This window comes from Hyperoodon ampullatus (genome assembly GCF_949752795.1).
Source record: "Hyperoodon ampullatus genome assembly, chromosome: 9".
NCBI classification, from domain to species: Eukaryota; Metazoa; Chordata; class Mammalia; order Artiodactyla; family Ziphiidae; genus Hyperoodon; species Hyperoodon ampullatus.
The window spans coordinates 22,850,991-22,874,562 of NC_136922.1; the positions used below are offsets into that span (position 1 = coordinate 22,850,991).

Consider the following 23,572-nt stretch of genomic DNA (forward strand, 5'->3'; position numbering starts at 1 on the left):
TTATATTATTGACTATTCCTCAAAAATAGGATTCTCTATTCATTGTGTAGATTTCCAGCCTAGGGAGAGACCGTTTACTTACTCAACTTCCACTCAACTTCCATTGATATTTAGGTCATTTCTGCTTTTATTGTTTTTTTGGGTTTTTTTCTTTTTTTTTTTTTCTTTTTTTGCGGTATGTGGGCCTTTCACTGTTGAGGCCTCTCCCGTTGCAGAGCACAGGCTCCGGACGCGCAGGCTCAGCGGCCATGGCTCATGGGCCCAGCCGCTCCGCGGCACGTGGGATCTTCCCGGACCGGGGCACGAACCCGCGTCCCCTGCATCGGCAGGCGGACTCTCAACCACTGCGCCACCAGGGAAGCCCCTGTTTTTTTTTTTTAAGCAAAGTAAATGATTCACAGCATTTTTTGCTCACGAAAGTGCACTTACATCTCGATCATTTTGTAAAATGGATTTCTCTGAGTTGAGTATCTGCGAGAGTGGGTGTGTAGCTGGTTAGAGATTGTAGCACCAGTGTTAACCTGTAGCAGCAGGTGGGAGATGAGCCTCCCCCTCCCCGGCCAGCGTGGGGAGACGCTCTCTATGGAGTCCCCTAATACTGCCAGTAGATTTGCCTCTTCCAGAATGTACACCAGGAGCCTCCCAGTTCTCTCTCCCCTTTTAAAAAATGCTGCCTCTGGCCCTCTCTTCAGATTTAAAATTACCTAAGCATATTTATTTTAAAATATAAAAGTAACATGTACCCATGATACAGAAAGTCCAATCCCACGAACTGTTTACCATTTTGTGTCCACCCCCCCAGAAAAACGTGGCTGTGTGCTAGAAGGTTAATGCCAATAAGACTTGACCTATTTAACTGTCCCAACGCCCTGTCTTTTCACTCAGTGACAGACCTTGGAGATCCTGGAGGCTCGTACCAGGGGTCCTCCACCTGCAGACAGACTTGTTTCCTGGTGCCTTGCTGATGCGTGGGAACATGACTTCCAGATTTCTTCTCTTGGCCGTTGGTGCTGAGAACATCCTTAAGTAAAAAAAAAAAATTTTATACATCTTAGTGAACTTTACAAGGATAGCCTGGGGTAACTTCTTTGTAGTGAAATCGCTGCGTTAAATGGTGCATGTATTTTAATTTGTGATCGCTGTTGCCAAATTGTTCTCTCCATGTTTTCCGCACTCACTCTTGGGACAGCTTCCCCAGCACAGCCTCAGCACAGTTTAAGCATTGTTCATTGCTTCATGCTGCGTCTCCCTTCCTGATCTGTTTCCGGTCTGCAGAGGACCTTTGCTACCCTGTTTCCCCGCTTTTTGTTTTAAAGATGGCTAGGAATATTTTAGAAACATAGTTTCCACCATTTCTGCTTGAATTTGATGAAGATAAAATTCTAGCTTATGTTTGGTCCATGCTTATTGAAATTGATTGTAATAACTTTTTTACTTCCCTTGGGTTTTCTTGATATACAGTGGTATCACTTTTAAATAGTGATAATTTTTTGTTTCTTTTTTTACATCCTTTATTAAATGATAGTGATGAATGGCATTCTTTTTTTCATTCTGGCTTTAATTAGTTAAAACAAATAGAGTTTTCTTATTAATTGTGATGCTTTTGGTAAGAATTAGTAATAGGTGCCTAATGATCTCAGGAAAGTAGCCCTGTGAGTGAGTGTTTGCACTTTTTAAAATGAGAAGTAGATATTGAATTTTAGCAAATAGTGTTCAGTATCTATTGAGATGATCATTCTGGTGGCTTTTCTCCTCTGACTCTTACAGGGTAAATGGTATTACAGGCTCCTCCAAGGTTTCTTTGACGTCTAGTAGCTTTTTACTTGCTTTCTGTCCCCACTGAATCAGGATGCCCCAGGTATAACCACTGCAAGGGACAGCGGTTGGCTCACCTCTCTGTCACCACGGTGATGTGTGTGCCACTCTTTTGTCACTGGCTTTTAGTTGTCGCAAGAGGACACTCTGACCCCTGAGGTGACAGACTGACCTGAGGTGGATCTATGTCCATCAGCCCCAGACAAACCAGACCAGAGCACAGTCACCATTGGCCACTTACCTTCTGAGCTGAAGGTCACTTACCGTGGTCGAGACACAGGCCAGGTCTGCCCACCTGGGAACAGCCTACACTGGCATCCGTAAGCTGCTGGACAGAGCAGAGACACTTGCTGGGCTGGATCTGGGCATGGTGTTCTCGTTGCTTAGGCTTCAGGAAAGACTTCATGCCTCAGGACGGTTTCCAGGGGCTCGTAGGATTTCTCATCTGAGATCACCCGACTGAGCCATCCCTCATGGCCCTGCTCGAGAGCTTTGTGCCTTCAGCTGCTCCCTCCCCTCCTGGCCAGTTTTGGCTCAGCCCTTATGCTGACCCTTGTCTGGCAAAACTCCAGTGGGTTCCAGTAGGAGGTTCTGCTCTTCCTTGCTCCCCGACAGCCCATGTCCTTGAAGTGGATTAAACCCCGAGCTGTCAGCCATGACAATCCAGCCAACACACCATTACCATTGTCCCTGGGGGAGCAAGGGGGCATCGTGTAGATCCTAACACATTCATAGTTGAAGGTAAGGTGGCAACTTTACAGCCCACTTCACAGTTTAGATGAAATGGACAAATTCCTGGTAAAACTCAAAAGAGCAAAAAGACCCAGGCAAAAGTGGAAATGTGAATACTCCTTTGTCTGTTAGGAACTCAAGTCTTACTAAATTGCTTCCCAGGAGGAAACTCCCAGCCCGTACGGCTCTGACGGTGGGTTCTCCTGGTCATTGAAGGAGCTATAGTGCCCCCTCATATACGGACTCTTGCAGAGAAGAGGAAGGAGAGAATTTTGCAGCTGCTTCAAGGAGGCGGTGGGGATGAGGATGCCCCTTGGGAGGCGTGAACCTGGCCCCTGCCTCTGCTCTGGGAGAGGTTCAGACAAGGAATTCTTTGTGGAAAAGGGTGGAGAAAAGCCGCCAGTCCTTAGGCTGATGAGTCATTTCTTGAAAATCGTCTGTGAAGTGATAGCATCAAGCCCCTGGGGTGTGCCTGTCCCTTCAGTGGGTGAGGGTGGATGGCAGGGCCGCTCATTGGGCCCTGTGGGGAGCTGGATATGTGAGGGGACTGGGTAAGACCTGAGGCAGAGCAGCCGACTGCTGCCTGCTCCCCAGAGGGGCTGATGCTGGGCAGAGACCGTTTCTCAGACCATGGCCTTCCTGGGGTGTCAGGTGTGAAAGGAGACCTGAGACGCAGCTCTGTGCTTTGCAGGCTTGGGGACACTTTTACTGATCTCAGCTGCTCATATGCTTCAGGAAGTTGGGTGCCCAGGCTCAGCCCCAGGAAGTGCATGCCTGCCCAGTCTACCCCAGCCCAGGGTTTCAGCTGCATGCTGTGGGAATGCCCCATCGTCCCTGTCCCCCAGTTCACCACCCCGTCTTCTTGTAACTACCACACCCCATGGCAGGTAGAGGGCAGATTGGGATTGGAGGAGCAGACGGGTCATAGCATCCAGGAATGCCGCTTCAGAGATGTGTGCTCTCGGGGGTACTGCTAATCAGGAGTGGGTTTCATGGCATATGAAGAAAACCCCAGTCATGGTGGCTTGAACAAAATAGAGGTTAGTTTTCTCATGGATAAAGCAAATCCAGAGAGCAGGCAGTTCAAGGCTAATGTGGTGGCTTCACAAGCATCTTGACCAGACCCTTTCTCTTTCATTATTCCGGCTTGCCTGCTCTGCCACCTCATGGCCCAAGATAAATGCTGGGGCTCCAGTCATTGCATCTGCATTCCAGCCAGCAGAAAGAAGGCAGAGCTGGCAAAAGGCATATCTCTCTCCTCTTGAGGATGCTCCCTAGCAGCACTTCTGCGTATAGCTCATTGGCCAGAACTCAGCCACACAGCTGCAGCAAGCTGACAGGGGAAGGGGAGAAAGCCAGTGCGTTGGCTGAGACCAATGCCTTTATAGAACTTGGGTTCTGTGACCAAGGGGGTATGAATGTCGGGGAGACTGCCAGCAGTCTCTGCCACACACTTGCATCTGAGACCCTGACATCAGTGGGTCCATGGAAATGTGCTGGTGTGGATTGAGACCCAGTGGCTTTCTTAGTGGCAGGTATAATTCAACTCTGAAGTTGGCTTTCGTAGATAAGACCTACCTGGTTCATTAAAAACAGGAAAGTAGTAAAGCAGCGCGTCTCAATCTCAGATCCGTATCAGGGACCCTGGAGGGCCTGCGGCAGCAGAGCGCACACCTAACTAGTTCCCAGTGTCCGGAGACCACCCTGGAGACCCGTGGCTGTGAAGGACTCCAGCTCAGAGGAATGGTGCCCAGAGAGGAGAGGGGTCTGGAACACCCCGACCTCAGGGGTGCGAGATGCGCCTGAGACAGAAGCGTGTCAGGGGAAGAGAGGCAAAAAGTGCAGCTTCCGTGCCCACTGCCTGACCTGCCGGGCTCCGAGCCCCGCTTCTCCACGTCCCCACGCTCAGCCCTACCAGCACCAAGAGCGGCGTTCACCTCTCCGGCCTGGTGGAGCTGATGTCTGCTGAGATTCTCCCAGGAGGCCCCTCGGCAGCCCCGCCCCATTTCCCATGAGGAGCCTGAAGTTCCTGGAGTGTCTGCTTCGCCGGGGCCTCCGTGCTGCACTGGGGCTCTGGAGGCTCGAGAGTCTGCTCCCTGCAGCCTTTCCCGCTGACTCTGACTCCGTGGCAGTAGTGGGGGAGCCCCCTGTGGCCACCACTAAGGACAGTGAGGGCCAGCTTGAGGACTTTGCTCTGGGCCAGGAGTCCTTTCTTGGAGTATGAACATTCTGGCTTCTCATGAGAGCTAATGAGGTGGCCACTATTGCTCCCATTTTACAGACCAGGAAACTGGAGCACAGAGAGGTTAAGCAGTTCACTCAAGGTTGCACAGCCCCTGGTTCTTGAGTCCCTGCGCTTAAACCACTATGCTTCCCTTCAAGAAAGAGGCTCAGAGACCCAATTTCCACGTCAAAACAAGCAACTTTTTCCCTTAACTTGATTTTGATTTGTTTTTTAAGGAAATTTATGATTGTTGTGGGAAAGAAGAGGAAAACATGACAAGAGGGAAAAATGTGTAATTCCACTGCCAAGAGGTGGCCATTCTGTCCCACTGATGGAGCCGCAGTTTAATAATCAGAAAAGTCTTCCAGGGAGGGAACTGAGCGCAGGTGGTCTCTGCATCCAGGTGCCCTGTAGGACCTGGTGAGGGAGCACATCTCTGGGTCCCAACGTCCGGCTGCCCTGAGTGCCAAGGACAACCTCGACCCTCAGAAGCCAGTCCTGCCCACACAGAATAAGCACAAAACCCTGAAACCCGGTGACTGTGACATGACCTGCCTGCGTGCGCCTCCAGCTAACAGCCTCCGGGCCCCTCCCAACAGGAGAGCTGGCTCTCAGGCTCGCAGACACAACATCAACTGGGTTTTTTTTTTCCTAACGTTCACAAACGTGTCAGGTCCCAGAGGGAGAAAGAATTCACAGGAGCACAGGAGACTTGCACATTAACTCAAGGTGGACCTCACCGTTCCTTCTCGTTCCTGCTTGCAGCCCTTCCTGCGCTTGGTTTCAGGCCCCGGGGAGACAGGAGTACCTGCTGAATTGGAAATGTGACCCTCTGATTGGAAAATACACGTTCACAGGCTGGTATCTGCTTAGGGAAAAGTTTGGAGGGGTGTCCTGCAAAAGGTCAATGATTTATTTCCAAGCGGAGACTGTGCGTGACTTGGGTTTTGTTTATTTACTTAATATTTTTACGGCTTTCTGGAGGTAGAATTGACATACTACCCATCTCAAACATATAAGCTGTGGAATCAAGCAGCCTGTACAGGGAGGTTCTGGTCCTCCTCTCCCAGTTGCATTGTATGTAGCTACATTATGATGCCCTAGCTAGGAAATGGGCTTTGGAGCACCGTGTGTGTGTGTGTGTGTGTAGTTCTGTGCCATTTCATCGCGGTGGATTAGTGTAACCATCTTCACACTGTGATACAGAACATTTCCATCACCACCAAGGTCTCGCCCCGCTTGTGGTCACACCCTCTCCCTCCTAACAGTCATCCTTAACCCTGGATCCCACTAATCTGTTCTCCGTCCCTATAACTGTCCCTTGAGAATGTTGTATAAACGGAATCACACAGTGTGTGACCCTTTGAACTTGGCCTTTTTTGTGCTCAGCTCTATGCTTGGGTCCTTCCAGGTTGTTGCTGGGATCAATAGCTCCTTCCTTTCCATGGCTGGCTGGTATGCCGGGTTGGAATGGACCACCTTTGTTTAACCACTCACCTGTTGAAGGACATTTTGGTTGTGTCCAATTTTGACTATTACAAATAAAACTACTATAAACATTCAGGTACAGATTTTTTACATGGACATAAATTTTCATTACTTTTGGATCGATGCCAAGGGGTGCCATTGATGGGTCATATTTGGTTTTGCTTTTTGTTTTTTGTTTTTTTTTTTTTGCGGTACGCGGGCCTCTCACTGCTGTAGCCTCTCCCGTTGCGGAGCACAGGCTCCGGACGCGCAGGCTCTGCGGCCATGGCTCACGGGCCCAGCCGCTCCGCGGCATGTGGGATCTTCCCGGACCGGGGCACGAACCCGTGTCCCCTGCATCGACAGGCAGACTCTCAACCACTGTGCCACCAGGGAAGCCCTTGTTTAGTTTTTTTAAGAAACTGGCAAACTGTTTTCCAGAGTGACTGTACCATTTCACATTCCCATCAGCAACATTTGCATGATCCAGTTTCTCTGCATCCTTGCCAGCACTTGGTCCTGTCACCACTTTTTTTAAAGAAAATATATTATTGTTCTAATAAGTGTGCGGTGATATCTCCTTGTGATTTTATTTTGTATTTCCCTGATGGCTAATGATGTCAAACATCTTTTCAAGTGCTTATTTTCTTTTTTTGTGTGTGCTATTTTGTTCTTAACGACTTTTATTACCAAAAGATGCATGTTCCCTATTAAAATTTCTAGCTGCATACTGATCTAGGAGCATTCTCTCAATGGAAAGAGTCTTTATTCTGACTTTTATCTTTCTGACATTGTAAGAAGATTTTAATATCACTGATTTATTATTCCCCTCTGCTGGCCAGTGAGCTTTTATGTTTTCAGCCAAACTATCTGTACAGCATTTCATCTACAAATCTTTACACGTGTGCAAAGATACAACAAACAAAGCACAGGGGCGAATTGTGACAGTGAATTTCCAAACGGTCCTAACAAAGCTACTTTCATGTCCCCCCAAATTTGAGGGGAGTAAGAAAAACTAAAGCACAAAGTATTAGTTATGAAATTAAACAGATACTTCATACTGTAAAATAGATACAGGTTAGCTCTGCAAGGGAATGACCTTTAATCCACTTTTAAAACGAAAAAAAAATATAAGTGTTTATGTATTTCAAGATTTAATCCCTCATATAAAATGCTATGCTTTAATATTGATCAAAAAGTGAGTGCTTATATTCTATCCATGTGTTTTTTTGTGTTTTTTTTTTTTTTGCGGTACGCGGGCCTCTCACCGCCATGGCCTCTCCCGTTGTGGAGCACAGGCTCCGGACGCGCAGGCTCAGCAGCCGTGGCTCACGGGCCCAGCCGCTCCATGGCATGTGGAATCTTCCCGGACCGGGGCACGAACCCGTGTCTCCCACATCGGCAGGCGGACTCTCAGCCACTGCACCACCAGGGAAGCCCTCGATCCATGTGTTTTTTTGGCCACCCTGCCCAGCTTGTGGGATCTCAGTTCCCTGATGAAAGCCCAGAATCCTAACCACTAGGCCAGGGAACTCTTTGTATGTTCTCTTCTTTGGTGAAATGCCCCTTGTGTCTATTGTCTGCTTTCTAACTGGATTTTATATTTTCATGTTTTGCAATATGATCCATTCTGAGTTAATTCTTTTTATAAAGTGTGAGGTTTGAGTTAAGTTCATTTTTTTTGCTAATGGATCTCCAACGGCTCCAGCACTATTTGTTTAAAAGCTTTGCTTCTACCATTGAATTGCTTTTGCACTTTTGTCAAAAATCAGTTGACCATACTTGTGTGAAGCCATTTCTGGCTCTCTGTTCTGTTCCATTGATCTATGTGTCTGTCCTTCTGCCAAAACCATATTGTCTTGATTGATAGTTGTATAGTGAGTCTTAAAATCAGTAGAGCAATTCCTCTCACTTTATTCTTTTTAAGAAGAATGAGCTATTCTAATCCCTTTGCTATTCCATTTAATATTTAGAATAAGCTTGTCTATCTACAAAAAAAAAAAGAATATCCTGCTAGGATTTGACAGGAATTTTGTTAAACCCATGTACTTCAGTGCGGGGAGGATTGACATTTTCACTATTTTGAGTCTTCTAATCCATGAGCATGGTATGTCTGTCCATATATTGAGATCTTCTTTTATTTCTTTCATTGGCATTTTGTAGTTTTCAGCATACAAGTTCTGTATGTGTTGTTAGATTTACACCTAGTATTTCATTTTCTCAGTGATTGTAAATGGTACAGTATTTTAGTTTTGGTCTTCACATGCTCATAGCTAGTATAAAGAAATACGATTGATTTTTTATGTTTATCTTTTATCCTATGACCTTGTGGAACTCATTTATTTGTTCTAGGATTTTTTTCCCTCCCACTGGGGTTTTCTGTGTAGACTATCATGTCTGTTTCTATCATGTCTGCAAATAGGGTCAGTTTCCTTTCTTTCTTTCAAATCTGTTTTCCTTTTATTTGCTTTCCTTGCCTTATGGCACTGGTTGGGGGCACTGTATTGTATTCAAGGTGAGGGTGAGCCAGAAATCTCTGCCTTACTGCAGATGGTAGAGGGAAAACCTTTTACCTTTGACTGTGATGTTAGCTGTAGGTATTCTGTAGATGTTCTTCATCAAGTTGGGGAAGTTCCCCTCCATTCCTAGCTTTCTGATCATCTTTATCATGAGTGGATATTGAATTTTGACAAAGGATATGACCATGAGGTTTTCCATGTGGTGGTTAATATGGTGTTAATATGATGGATTGCATGGATGTTCAAATATTTAAACAGCCTTGCATATCTCGTAAAGGTCATGGTGTAGGCCTCTACTTATATATTGCTGAATCTTATTTGCTAATGTTTTGCTAAGGATTTTTGCATCAGTATTCATGAGGGATGTGACCTCAAAAGTGGTTTTCCTTTTTTTAATACTGTCTTAGTCTGGTTTTGGTATCAGTATAATACTGACTTTATTATTTATTTATTTATATAAATTTATTTATTTTATTTGTATTTATTTTTGGCTGCATTGGGTCTTCATTGCTGCACGTGGGCCTTCGCTAGTTGCAGTGAGCCGGGACTACTCTTTGTTGCAGTGCGTGGGCTTCTTATTGCGGCAGCTTCTCTTGTTGCGGAGCATGGGCTCTAGGCGTGTGGGCTTCAGTAGTTGTGGCATGTGGGCTCAGTAGCTGTGGCTCGCGGGCTCTAGAGCGCAGGCTCAGTAGTTGTGGTGCACAGGCACACATGTGGGATCTTCCTGGACCAGGGCTTGAACCCGTGTCCCTGGCATTGGCAGGTGGATTCTTAACCACTGTGCCACCAGGGAAGCCCCTATTACTGACTTTATAAAGTGACTTGGGAAGTGTTGACTTCTATTTTCTGGAAGAGATTGTATAGAATTGATGTTAATTCTTACTTAAATGTTTGGTAGAATTCACGGTGAAACCATCTCAGCCTGGAGATTACTTTTGCATGAATTTTAAAATTATGAATTAAATTTCTTTAGCCATTATAGGGCTTTTCTAGTTATCTTTCCTGTTGGGTGAGTTGTGGTAGTTTGTATGTTTCAAGGAGTAGGTAATTGATCTAAGTTGTCAAATTTATATGTGAACTATTGTTCAAAGTATTTCCTTATATCCTCTTGATGTTTCCAGGGTCTTTAGTAAAATTATATTTCTTTCCTGAATTTGTTAGTGTCTTGCTCTCTTTTTCTTTGTCATGCTTGCTAGATATCTGTTGATTTTATTGACATTTTCAAAGAACCAGTATCATTGCTCTGTGCTGGGCACTGTCCACTGCACACGAGCGGGGTCCCTTAACCCTCTACATGGTGCCACCGCACAGGTACCATGTAACCCCACTTACAGACACGGGAACCCCAACACCGAGGATGAGATAACTCATCTAGGATCTCGCTGCCAGCAGGTGGCTGAGGCAAGATTGCATCTCATATCCCCAAACCCGGCCCCCCAGACTCTGCAGTGGACGAGGACCCAGGAGGAGGGAGCATAAGAGCTCTTTTCTTTAATAAGTGGAGAATTTGACACTATCCCTTCCTTTCTTTCCATGACGGGCAGCGGAGGGCATTGAGAACAGCCTCGGAAAAACTCAGAAACCGCTCATCTTTCTCTACAAATGTTGTCCAAACCACCCCTGGGACACGCGTCAACAGGTACATCGGCCGCCTCCTGGAAGCCCGCCAGATGGAGCTGGAGATGGCGGACCTGAACTTCTTCACCCTGAAGTACAAGCAGGCTGAGCGAGAGCGAAAGGTGAGTGTGGGGGTTCTCTGGGGGGGTTCTGGGAGTGAAGGTGGGTGGCCCTTCTTGCTGTAGTTCTAGGCATCCCTGGCGCCCTTGGGAAGACCTTGGCGTCTCCAGGAAGCTGGGCGGCTGACGATCCTTTTCTGTGTCTTCTAGTATCACCAGATTCAGGACGAGTATTTCACCAGCGCCGTCATTCTGGCCCTCATCCTGGCCGCCTTATTCGGCCTTGTCTACCTTCTAATAATCCCGCAGTAAGTGCTGTTCCGGGTCCATCAGTCAGAGGAGAAGGTCACCAGGAGTTCTTTTCTTTTCAAGTTCAGGTTCGACTCCCGCGGTCACACTGCTGCGGTGCCCTGGCCTTTGGGGACGGCCTGAGCCGCACACCAGTTCTCCATTTACCAGAGGAACTAGCTGGGCACGTCTGATGGCAAACGTGTGGGACGCTCACTCGCAGTTTTTAATTTTAAACATGCTCAGTTCTCAGACACCGTATATTTTCAGTGACCCTGTCCACACCACCTGCGCCATTGACTACATGACAGCGTCTGCGGCAGGAAACAAACGGCACCAAATGGGCACCCTGGTGTCTAGGTGCTTGTCATTTTCAGAAACATTAAAATGAGGAAAAGTAGGCTTTGGAAAGGAACAAAAGCATAATGATTTTAATAACATGTAGTCATCGTAAGTCAAAGTGAGTGGCAGTTTTTGTTTTTCAGTGAGAAACACCCCAGAAAATCTCCACTTTTCTTCCAGACGTACCACTTTCTTAATAAACCTCCCGAGTGGAGCAATTCTCCTGTGAGTTTCCAGAAAATACATGGAAGCCGCCCCCCCCACCCCAGGACACTGTGGACACACAGTGGCCATCTGCACGGCCCTATATGGGGATACAGCTTTTTCTAGAAAAACCCTTCCCGGTTGAAGCCCAGTAAGAGGGTAGTGCCCAGTAGCCAAGTGTGTGCAATCCTAGCCCTTCCTGCATAGGGAAAGCATCTCTCAGGCGCTCCCAGGACTAGAGAGACCCTGGGGGGCTTAGAAGTTGGGGTGGACACAGGAAGGGCTCCTTCCCTAGAAAAGAGCCAGCGTGGGCAAGTCCCCAGAGACCGCTGCTCCTTCTGGGGGGCCAGAGACTGGGTGAGGCAGGGGAGGAAGGGTGGAGGAAGGGTGGGTTCCCAGGCATTTCTCGGGCACACTTCGCCCGGCCCAGCCTGCAGTGCCCACGTGTCTTCTTTCCTAGGAGCGTGGCCGTCCTCCTCCTGCTGGTGTTCTGCATCTGCTTCCTGGTGGCCTGTGTCCTGTATCTACACATCACCCGGGTCCAGGTATATGTGTGCTTGTGTTCTCTACCTGCTCGTTACCTAGTCCAGGTACCAGTGTGTGTGTGTCTTGCACCTGCACATCATCTGGACAGGTAGGTGCATGGCTTCTGCCTGCCCTGTTGGCAGGACAGGCAGGGTAGTGGAGGCAGTTCATCTGCTTGCCTTCTTGGCAGGCGGAAAGAGCTGTCCGCATATTGGGAGTTCATGAAGCCCGTCATGATGTGCCAGGTGCAGTTTGGAGTTCTGGGAAGGTGCCCCAAGGGCACAAGGGTGGGTGATTGATAGTGACTGGATAAATGAACACAAGGTGTGATGCTGTTCTCTGCGGATGGAGCGTCCTGTGGCTTGTTGTGGGTTCCTGTCCTATCCTGCGGTGGCCACACTCTCGATGCTTCATTGGCTTTGGAGCCAGGGCTGAGTGCATGGCCCCGTGTCGCCCATGGCTCCTGGAAGAGGGCTCTGTCCTGGTCCCGCACGCCTTTCTCACATCCTGAACCTTCATTTTCAAATGTCCCCTGTCCCCACTAGACCCCCACTTGTCACGTCTGACAGACCCAGGGTTATTTTTGCACAGTTGTTGAAAACAGCTACTTCTTGAGAAGATCGGCTCTAGTTTTATTTATTTAAATTTTTTATTCTTCATAGGTAACTTGTTGAGTTAAGAAAAGTGCTATTTATTCAAACCACATTCCCAGCTCTTTGATTTCATAGATGGAGTGGCGTCTGGTTTGGTAAACTGGAATTTCCCACTTCAAATAAGATTGCTTTATTCACCTAATTTCAAGTGAAAGCGTGGCAAGTGGATGCTAATTTCTTAGCCTGTCCCATTCATCCCCAGTGTTCAGAATCTGTGTACCTGGTGGACAGTTTTCCTGGAGGAGGTGGCCCTGGCTCCCCCAGCCCCTTTCTTTCCATCCATACCCCCCTCCTCACCCTCCCCCATGGGCCTGAGCATTTTTTCTAGGTGTGCGATTTTGACCCATTGCTTCAGTGGGTCAGTTCAGGGCGATGTTCAGGAAGCAGCAGGGTGCAGCGTGCCTGGTCCTGGCAGCAGGCAGCTGCAGGTCGCCCGGCCAGCGCGCGCCAGTACAGGGGCCAGCTTACACGCTCGCACACTCCCCTTCGCAGGCCCTGCGCCGGGCTCTGACCTCACCACGGGGCTTGTGCAGAAGACTGGGCGCCAGACGCAAGGAGGGGTCAGACGGCAGGCAGGCTCTGGCTGGGGAGGGTGGGGACAGGCAGCGGGGGCAGGGTCGTCCCGCAGAGGCCAGCACGTGCTGAGATGGGGAGACGTGAGTGGTCACGGCTGTGCACGCAGGTGGGAGGGTCCATTGCAGCTGAGCATCCCCGAGAAGGCCTGGAAGTCAACTGGGCAGAGTGCCTTCCTCTGTGACATAGAAGTGGCCACAGCCAGGGAATCCAGCCGGTGTGGCAGCTCCATTGCTAGGGGCTGCCAGCGCGAGGGCCTCAGTGTCTCCGTCCGTGAAAGGGACGGGGACTGGAGCTGATATTCATCATGTACTGGGAGCAGGGCCTGGCACACATTCTTCCCGTATTTCAGCCTCACTTTTCTATCTGCCGTCCCAGTCACCCCTTCGTGGTCCCCTGAGCGAAGGCAGAGGGTACCGCTCAGGAGGTGGGGTTCCTGCCTTGGGTTTCCTCCCCTCCCTTCGGCCCTGGCAGGGCTGGCCTCTGGGGAGGAACAGTGCCCCGCCCACCCGGCCCCCGGCCCAGCCCACCCTAGACCCCGTGAGCCGCCTGCAGGGGGTGGGGAAGGCAGGGAGGAGGTCTGCAGTGGTGGTGAGATTCCGCTTACACTGGACGTCGTCGATGAATGGACAGTGACTGGGAAGTTAGAAAACCTGTAGGTTTTCCCTCCTTGGGGAGGGAGACGGAGCCTCAGCAGAGGACAGTGACCCTCCGGAGACAAACTCGAGGGCTCTGCTAGCACCTGAGAGTGCCCCGCCGTCCCCACCTGCTTCCCACCCAGTCCTGGTCCCCGTGACCCATCCTTTTCTACCTCAGCCCCAGTGGCTTCTGCAGTGCATCTGTGTGGGATTGAGTTCATGTATTTAGCATAGGGTAAGTCATATTTTTTAAACTTCAAATTGCAACTCTCTGGGGGGCTGTGAAATTGGGGGGTTTTTGCTTGTTTTTATGTGTGTTTTTTTTTGTTTTTGTGAGGTGTGAACAAAAGGAATGGAATAGGAATGAATGAAAATGCCATCACATCAACTGTAGTCAGGGTTTCCCGGAAGTTTGCTTCAGTTGTGCGTACCTGTGCGCCGTAGTGTAAAACGAAGTTCTTACTACACTTGGTCTTAGCCAAAGGCTGATGCCAGGTTTGATGCCTGATCAGAAGCCTCTGAAGCCCCCGCCCCCCATGGGAGCACGTGGTCTCTGGAGCCAGGCCACGCCCTGTGCTTCTCTGGGCCCTCAACACGCATGGGCGGAGAATAAGCCCAGAGCGCAGAGGCAGGGCCGAGTGGAGAAGGCTGCGCTTGTGTAGTTGTCGCCTTTGCCTAGGTCGTTTAGGCTCTGCAGCCACGCGGCTCCGGCAGAGTGTCGCCCACATTGGGACTGACCTTCCACGGTGCCAGGCGGTCACCCCTCCTTTCGCCGGCCATCTGGTGCGGCTGCGGTTTCTTCCGTGTGTCGCGCCCTGGCCACAGCACGCTCCATGGCTCCTCTTCTGTGCAGAGCACAGGGCAGGGTCTTGCTCTGCATACCCTTGCCTCGCGGCCTTGTCACACTGTTGGAGTCCTTTGTGAAATTCAGCTCAGGCTGTGAATCCCCCTCTGGCTGTGGGGTCCCGGGCGCTCAGCCTGGCCATTGCTGCAGAGTCCCTTCGTGAGACAGTGACAGCGTGCTCTGAGGATGTGGCAACAACAGACAGCCCCCTGGGTCACCTTTGACTAATTGTGGGTCACGTTCTGGGGGAATTTTCCATTGTTTTTGTCAGATCAGCTACCTTTTTTCTGTATTATGACAAACTGTTTTTCATGCTGTTTTTAGGTCTGTAGAGATATATGTGTGTGTGCGTGTGTGTGCGCGCGCGCCTGTATATTTGTTTTTTTGCTCAAGAACTGATAAGTTGACCCAAATTAACTGTAAAAAAGGTGGCCTGGGGCTTCCCTGGTGGCGCAGTGGTTGAGAGTCTGCCTACCGATGCAGGGGACACGGGTTCGTGCCCCGGTCCGGGAAGATCCCACATGCCGCGGAGCGGCTGGGCCCGTGAGCCATGGCCGCTGGGCCTGCGCGTCCGGAGCCTGTGCTCCGCGACGGGAGAGGCCACAACAGTGAGAGGCCTGCGTACCGCAAAAAAAAAAAAAAAAAAAAAAGACGGCCATCTGTCTTAAAATGAACAGACAGCCCTTCTTATCATGCCTGCGTTCCTACCCCTCTAGTTGCTCCCAGCAAACAAACCCCAACTCCACGTGGGTCCTTGTGATTGTCATTGTTAATTTCCAAAGAGGTATTTTAACTCTTGTGTATTCAATCAAACACGTCTGTAGGATCAGGCATTTAGCACGGAGTGAAGAGGGTCTCAGTCCCCCGAGGCTGGCAGTCGCAACTCTTCACCATTGTGTGATCCAGGGGCGGCCTTAAACAATGTTATTTTGCAGGTAACGGAAGAGCCAGCTCAAAGGGTCTTAAATGATAAAGGGAATTTATTGTCCTATATATTCAGAAAATCCAGAGGGAGGGAGAGAGGGAGGGGAGGAGGGTGGGCCCAGGGCTGGTTTTATCCAGTGACTCCATGCAACTACCTGAGACCAGTTTCTCTCTGGGTCTTCTAACTGCCCCTATGTGCCGGCTCAGCCCGAGGCTGCCCTTTCTTGGGTGGCCCAAAGGCATCAGCAACCCAGCTGTACATCCATGTCCACCCTCCAGGCCCGGAGGGGGACACACCGTGGGCAGTGCTTGCCCAGCCTTGGCCAGTGGCCCTCCAGTCATCGCCTCCCGAGAGACATTTGTCCTGTTTCCACCTCTCCCGCAGCACCAGGGGCCAGGCCCCACTCTCGGTGGCGCCCTGGGGGCTCCTGAAGGCCACCCGGCCAGAAGCAGCGTCTCCAGGGTTTGCTGAGTAAAAGAGTGAGCAGCCCGTGCTTCTTGGGGCTGGGGGCGGGGGTCCCCCGGTGCATCCACGGCCTTGCCCAGGGCTCAGTGGGAGAGAAGACTGGGAGGTGAGTGCCTCAGGTACTAAGGCAGCAGGGCTAACACCACCTCAGAACAACTCTTCTGTGTGAGGACCTCAGAGGAGATCCGTGTTTCAAGGAAAATACAACAGTATTGGAGCCTAGAACTGGGACCCAGATCCGTATCCACCACTGTGTGAGCTGGAGCCGCCCACTCTGTGTCCTGGGCTGTAGAATGAGTGGTGTCTGGGCCGCATTTCCTCACCGGTAGAGCAGGGTCGGTAATGATCCCGACTTCATAGCGGGGAGGATAGAGGGATAACCATGTAGATGGTCCCGGGCTCCCTGGCTGGTCGGTGTTTTCTGTAATCTCCCTGTGGTCTCTATTTTTGTTTTCGTTTCTAATTTCAGAAGTGTGAGTCTAAGGAGAACTTCTTTTATCCATGAAATCATTTTTTGAATATTGCAAAATGTGTTTATTAAATAGACTTAAAATAAGACTTCTATAACTTGACAAAAATTTTATAAAGCCTGTGTGAAGAAAATGATAAAACTTAATTAAAGCATATAAGACACAAATAAATGGAAAGTCTTACCATTTCTGAGATAGAAGGATGCAATATTCTGAAAATGTCAAGGTAATCTGTTCAGTGATTTTCAGTGCCACTCAGCGTCACAGCATCTTTTTAATTTAAAGACTTCAGTTTTCGTCTTTTTTAGTTTTGGCAGCTTTTTCACCTGGGAGATTAATTATATGAAAACAGCCAAGAAATGTGTGTGAAGGACGGATAGTCGGTGAGACTCTAGCTGCGTACAGGTGGCTCTGGACATTCTGTACTGTGGTTTATTTACTGTGAACACGATCGACTTTGTAATAAGAGGCCGTTTTTTAAATAGCATTTTGTTGTTCAGTGTTTTCCAGGGTGCCTGACGATCCAGATCCGCACCGTCCTGTGTATCTTCATCGTGGTCTTAATCTACTCCGTGGCCCAAGGCTGTGTGGTGAGTGTCTCTGCTGAGCGCAGGGCTGGGCGTGGTGAGAGCCACCAGGTGCAGGTACATGGGCGGCCCTGCGGGGACCACCCTGGAGGGCCTGGCCCTGGGCTGGGGAGGGAAACAAGGGGATCAGAGATGGGCCTGGGGGTGCCCAAGGAAGCGGGGTGGGGGAAGGGGACATCACCCAGTGCAGGACATGCGATCCTCCTGGGAATGGAGCCCCGGCCTTCACAGTGCGCAGGGGATGAAGCTTGGGCGGAGAAAGAGGAAGGAGGGTGTGGGGGGAGGGACAGGGTGGAGCTGAGTGGTTTGGGAGGATGTAGGGGTCTCATGCCCCCAGGCCCTGGGGAGCCTGCCCCCTCTTGGGTAGTCAGGAGCCTAGAAGGGCCGGGAGCAGGCAGAAGTTTCCGAGGCCTGGCTGATGGCGCTGGGGGAGCGGGTCGGAGCGGGAGGCCGTAGGGGGCTGGGAGCAGGGCGCGTGAGTGTCCTGAGTGGGGCTCCTCCCACGCTCCTGGGTCCTCTGTCCCCCCTCCAGGTGGGCTGCCTGCCTTGGACCTGGAGCTCCAGTCCCAATGGGTCCCTGGTGGTCCTGTCGTCTGGGCGCCGGGACCGCGTGCTGCCCGCCATGCCCTGCGAGTCTGCGCCCCACGCCCTGCTGTGTGGCCTCGTGGGCACCCTCCCGCTGGCTGTATTCCTGCGGGTCTCCTCCTTGCCAAAAATGATCCTGCTTGCCGTGCTTACCACCTCCTACATCCTCGTCCTGGAGCTCGGCGGGTACACGAAGGCCGTGGGGTAGGTACGCTGTTCCCGCTAGAGCCGGTGTCCAGGCATCGCCTGTGTCCCCGCGAGGGGCCTTGTATTCCAATTTGCTGAACAGAAGCTCGCCGGTGCCAGGGCTTCTCCCTTTTTTCACTTGGACCCACATTCCAGCCAGTCCTCGGGTTTCCCCAGGGATGTGGTTCTCCGCCCGGGTCGGTCCCGGGCACCGCTGGGGGTGTCGCGTTTGAGGGGCCTCTGGGGACTGGCCTTGCATTCTGGACACTGACGTGGGTTTCCTTCCTTTTCTTCCCCAAGGGGTGACACCGTCTCGGGCTGCAGCTTTGAGCCGATCGTGGCCATCCTCCTGTTCTCGTGCACGCTGGCCCTGCACGCCCGGCAGGTGGACGTCAAGCTGCGGCTGGACTACCTGTGGGCCGCACAGGCAAGAGGAATCCCTCTGCTTCCTTGGGGTGGGGGTCAGGGGGCCCTTGGGAGAGGTGTCAGGTGGGGGCTCCCGGCTGGACGCCGGCGGCTCTGTGGATGGCACCACTGGGGCCAAGGAGCAGGAAGGCAGGAAGGCAGGCAGGCAGGGGGCAGTCTGACCAGCCTGTGTGACAGTCAGAGTTTGGCTGCTTTGCCAGCAGTGAGCAAAGGCGTGCTGGCAGAGGGGTGACGGTGCAGAGGGGCTCAGCCCCCGCTGGCCGGACGTGACAGCAGGTCTCATCAGGGTCGTGGAAAATTCCTGAAGATGCCGAATCTGGAGTGGCCCGCTCCAGATTTAGGTCTGTGATTGGGGTCCAGGACCTGACGTTTTTACAGTGCATGCTGGGGAATTCTGAAACGAGAGGGAGAGAGACGGAGGAGTAGCAGACCTGTGAGCTGTCCTGGGCCCTGAGCCCCGGTGGCAGGAGATGACCCCCAGAGTTCAGCCTGCTCAGCTGCCTGGGAGCCGGAGCACAGGCGCACTGGGCATACCCAGGGCCACTTCTGGGCCCAGCCCAGGTCACGCGTGGTGTGGTGTGTCTCCGAGCCCCCTCATCACCCGTTCCTTGTCCCCTTGTCACCCACTCCCTGTCCGCTTGTCACCTGCTCTGTGTCCCCGACTCGGGGAACCAAGGCCTTCCAGCTTTCTGGTCCAGAGGTCAGACTCCATCTGTGTAACTTGCACACTTCTTGGCTCTGGACACATTGCTTCCCCTTGGTTTCCTCGTCTAAAAATGGGGAGGCGGTGTGCAGTAGAACAGAGGCTGCAGGAAAGTCTTCTCATTCTGAAACATGAAGAAGCAGCCCTTGGCTGTCTGAGGGAGCTCATTCTGTTCGGTCCTCACAGCAGCCCTGTCCGGGAGGTGGGATTACAGATGGGGCTCAGACACAGATGTGATGTGCCCAGGGCCAGGGCTGGAATGACTGGAGGTCCCAACAGGTCTGTGGTGGGTGGGAGCGTCTGCATACCAGGGACCCTGTGTGCAGCCAGGGTCCCAGCCCAGAGCCACGTGGCTCTGAGCCAGGTGTCTGGGCACACCCCGCTGTCACCCCACACTCTCCCCGCAGCAGGACAGGTTCAGACATGCCTGCTGGGGGGCCCAGGCTCCTCTTTTTCTGCCTGCCCACATCCTTGCTTCAGGAAGACGGATGACACCTGTCCGTGTCCTGTGGTGGAACAGGCAGGAGGTCAGTGGCTGAGGCGCCCTCCCTGGTCAGCTGTGTCGGGTGGCAGGAGGTGGGCCTAGAGTTAAGTGGTCCTCCTCGGGGATCCCACAACTCCACTTGGGGTCCCTGGTCCGCAGTAGAATGGAATGAGGACCCTAATCCCGTGTGGGAGTGTATTGGTTGGGTTCTGCAGAGAGGAGGGTTATTCCCGGCATTGGCCTGCGAGGTTATGGAGGTTGAGAAGTCCCGCCCTCTGCCACCTGCCGTGAGAGAACAGGAGTGCTGGGGTGTATGTAGTCCAGTCCGAGTCCTAAGGTCAGAAACCAGGAGTGCTGATGTCCGAGGGAGAGGGAAGGTGGACGCCCCAGCTCAGGCTGAGAGCCGAGTGCCCCTCCTCTGCCAGTTTCTTCTCTTCAGGCCCCAGGGGATTGGATGACGCCCACCCACATTGTAGCGGGCGAACTCTTCCCGCAGCCCAGCTATTCAGAGCTAATCTCTCCTTCAGACACACTCAGAAGGGATGCTCACCAGCCGTCCGGGCACCCTGTGGCCCCGTCATGTTGACACATACAATTAGCCATCACAGTGAGGAGTGATCACAGTTCCCTTCCCAGCAGGCTTGGCGCACCATAGGTGCAGACACTGTGTTACGTCTGACAGGCTGTAGGCCCCACTGGGCTCTCTCCGGAGCCACTGCTGGGTGTTCTCCCTGTGGGAAGGGAGGGCTGGCTGTGATGGGGGGCGGAAGGCAGTGGCCACTCTAGTGGAAACTGCTGTTCACCCTCTAGTTTAATTAACCTGGACAAGACAGATGCTACTTAAACAGGTTGCTGTCTGCACACCAGGGCAGGTTGTATTCAAGATCATGAGGAATTATTCCATTACTCTGGGTAAATAAAAGAAAGAAAATGTGCATGTGTGTTTGTGTGTGTATCTGTGCACACACGGATATGCTAGGTGAAAAGCATGGCTTATTCCTTTTTATACAGCAGCTTTACTGAGGTGTAATTCACATCCCACATGGTTCACGCACCCATATAAAGTATACAGTTCAGTGGTTTTCAGTATATTCACAGCATTGTGCAACCAACACCACAGTCAGTTTTAGTACATTTTTATGCTGTCCAAGGAACCCCCATAACCATTAGCGGTCGTTCCCCATTTCTAGCCACCCCCCAGCCCTGAGCCACCACTCATCTACTTTCTGTCCCTGTGGATTTGCCTGTTTCTTTATTCTTCAGCCTGTACTCTTAAGTCAGTGCCTGTTCTGGACACACTGACTCCCTGTGTGCGGCCAGTGAGAGCCCTGAGCCAGCCCTTGCTGGGACAGACCCCTGATTCGCAGGGGCCTGTGGCCCAGCCCTGTCTTCACTCCATACCTGGATTCCAGGTGGGCAGGAGGCCGCTGAGATCTGAGCCCCTTGGCTCCCTCTCCACAGGCAGGGACCCCCCAGGTGGGCTCTCTGGAGAGCACTGGCCCCAGTTCCTGTGCAGCTTGGGCAGGGCCCCTGGTGAGGGCGTAAGGGTGGGAATCCACCTGATTTTGTCTCACCCCCCTCCTCGGGGGGCTCAGGCTGCTGTCTTCACTGGTGTCAGATCCAGGCCGCAGCCCCACCGACATGTGCACACGATGCCCAGCCAGGCTTCTGGGAAGAAGAGCCTGGGCTTCTCTGGGCCTTTTGGACGCTTGAGACTCAGCCATGGGAGGGTGAGGGGCTGGTGTTGAGGAAAGGGGACAAGGTGTGTGCCAGGAGGGGGAACTTCACAGAGACCCCAGGGGGAAAGGGTGGCGGGGAGACCATTGAGGGGTCAGAGCCCCCCCTTCTCTGTGGGCAGGGCTGACCGCTGGCCCCAAAGCCAGGGTGGCAGGATCTCATCCCTGTCTCTGGAAGGTGGCCTGGTGATGGAGTGTGATGGAGCAGGGGCAGGGGGAGGCACCCAGGGGTGGGGACCCCACAGTCACAGGGGCCACCAGGGGGCAACTTGGAAGTGGCCCTGTAGAGCTTGGGCATGGTTTGCCATCAGGCGAGGGGGTTGCGGTAGAGGTGGATGTGGTCTCAGGCATGTATCACTCAGTCTGGGCAGAGGGCAGAGGGCACGCTCCAGACCAATGAGGTCAAGAGAGCTAATGGCACTTGGGCCATCTGAAAGGTGGGGCAGGGATAGGACAAGCCCAGGCTGGTGCAGTGCCCAGGGCACCACAGTGGAGGATCCCCATCCCAGACCACAGTGGGAGGGGTCCTCAGAACCTGGGACAATTTGGGCCACCGGACAGGATTCATGACCTTCAGCCAAGGGACACAGCCAGCCCACAGTGACCATGCTGGGAGCGACCCAGCCATGCTTTCCTGCCTCCCTCCCAGCCCCTGTGGATGTTGCCGCTGGCCAAGCCCAACCAGAAGCCAGCGGCAAGGGGGCCTGTAGGTAGAGCCCTCTGGGTGGGTCCTGGGTCAGCACAGATGCCAGGGGAAGAGGCCAGCGCACACCACTCCTGGAAAGGGGATCTGGCTGCTGCAGTTTGCCAAAGCCGTGCCAGGTAAGGGAGGACAGCCTCTTTGTGGTGGGCTGTGCCACTGAACTTGGTCTTGTCCGGCTCTGGCTGGGTATCCAGGGTGACCAGGCTGGCTGGTCCCTGAGATGTGTCTCCTCACCGTCAGCTGGGCCCTCTGGTTTAAGATCTTTCAGTTATGAGTAGCCACTCAGAGCTAGAGAAGAACGGGCTTAGGATGAGCCAGGAAGAGCTGGACCGGCTTGGGGGTGTGGAAGATGGGGTTTCCTACTCATTGACTGGGTGCCCGTTCTGGACCTCATGCTCAGAGAGTGGGATTGAGGCCCTGGCTGTTGGCTCCCCCAGCTGGGGACCCCTTCCCCAGGCAGGCAGGCAGTTTCTCTCATCTGGATTGGCAAGAGCTGTTCTTGGCATTGGTGTCCCCTTAAATGTTATTCAGTCCAGTGGTTGACCCTGTCCTGGGGTCCTCTGCCAGCGATACCCCTTGCACACCCGGCCCCACAGTGAAGAGCGCTTTCCAGGGAGTCTGGTGCAGGAGAGAACCTCTGTGTCCTGGGGGAAGGGTTGCCTACATGGAACACACTGACATATTTTTCTAACGATGTGTAACAAGAAATGCCTCGCTTTCCTGTAAACACAGCAAAACAAGGAAATTTCTAGACTTTGCCCATTTGCCCTCTGGATATTTAAGCATGTCATGCAGAGGCACATCAGAGGGCCTCAAACTGTTGCAAAATTGCCAGACCAAAGACTCACTGGGTTAATTATTTATTGAGACCCAGCTGGTTCTATAAACCTAAATAAACAGATGGGGCTTTTCCTTCCTGATGACTTCCTCAACCTCTTAATCTGTAACTATTGGAATGCCTTTGCTGCAGTGATTTTTTTCTTTGAACTCAGTAGATTATCATGATGACACTTATAATTTTGATTATGATAAAAATTTCTCTCTCTACAATGAATGCCTGTTCCGAGGGTAATTCCCACTTGTGCAGCTGCCATTCTCAGCACTCGGTGGCGGGTGGGGAGCTCAGACATGGAGTTCCCAGTGGCTGGGCTGAGCTGAAGCCTCTGCTGCACCTCCTTCTCCAGTCACTTCCAGTCCTCCTTTCTCCACACGTGTGACAGGCCCACAGCCTGACCTGACCCCCAAGTTGGTGACATTAGCCTATAAAGATAATACCTGATAGAGTCTTGGAGATTTTGGAGGAGTTAGCCAGGGAGAGGTTCTGTCGCTGTTGGATGGTGTTTTATATATGTCAGTTAAGTCAGGTTCTGATTTTCTCTCTAGTCATTCTATCAAGTTTTGAGAGAATGGTGTTGGCATTTCTAACTACAACTGTGGATAGAACTTGTTGCCGTTCTATCAGTTTTTGTTTTATGTATTTTGATGATCTGTTATTAGGTGCATAAATATTTAGGATTACATCCTCTTGATAATTGAAACCTTTTTCCTCTGATCAAAAAAAGACGCTCTTGTATACCCCGTGGGCTAAACCCAAAAACTCCAAATAAATATCGATCCCTAAAAAAAAGACCTTCTTTTTCCAGGTAATATGCTTGGTTCTGCAGTCTGCTTTGTCTGATATTAATATAGGTAATCCAGCTGTATTGTTATATGTTTTTCTATCATTTTACTTTTAACCTATTTGTATCTTTTTATTTAAAGTGGATTTCATATAAGCAACATACAATTGGATGTTGCCTTTT

At 51.5% G+C, this 23,572-nt stretch overlaps 1 protein-coding gene across 2 annotated transcripts in view; it reads left to right on the forward strand.

Annotated features, from left to right (window-relative positions):
• ADCY1 (adenylate cyclase 1) overlaps positions 1 to 23,572 on the forward strand; it is a gene marked incomplete at both ends in the record, with an annotated part of 118,954 nt that overhangs the window by 74,407 nt on the left and 20,975 nt on the right. For both annotated transcript variants that reach the window (XM_079711780.1, XM_079711779.1), the window contains 6 exons: positions 10,302 to 10,496; positions 10,644 to 10,741; positions 11,728 to 11,812; positions 16,861 to 16,950; positions 17,480 to 17,736; positions 18,019 to 18,145. In XM_079711780.1, the coding sequence (XP_079567906.1) occupies positions 10,302 to 10,496; positions 10,644 to 10,741; positions 11,728 to 11,812; positions 16,861 to 16,950; positions 17,480 to 17,736; positions 18,019 to 18,145 (852 nt within the window). The remainder of the gene's footprint in view (positions 1 to 10,301; positions 10,497 to 10,643; positions 10,742 to 11,727; positions 11,813 to 16,860; positions 16,951 to 17,479; positions 17,737 to 18,018; positions 18,146 to 23,572) is intronic.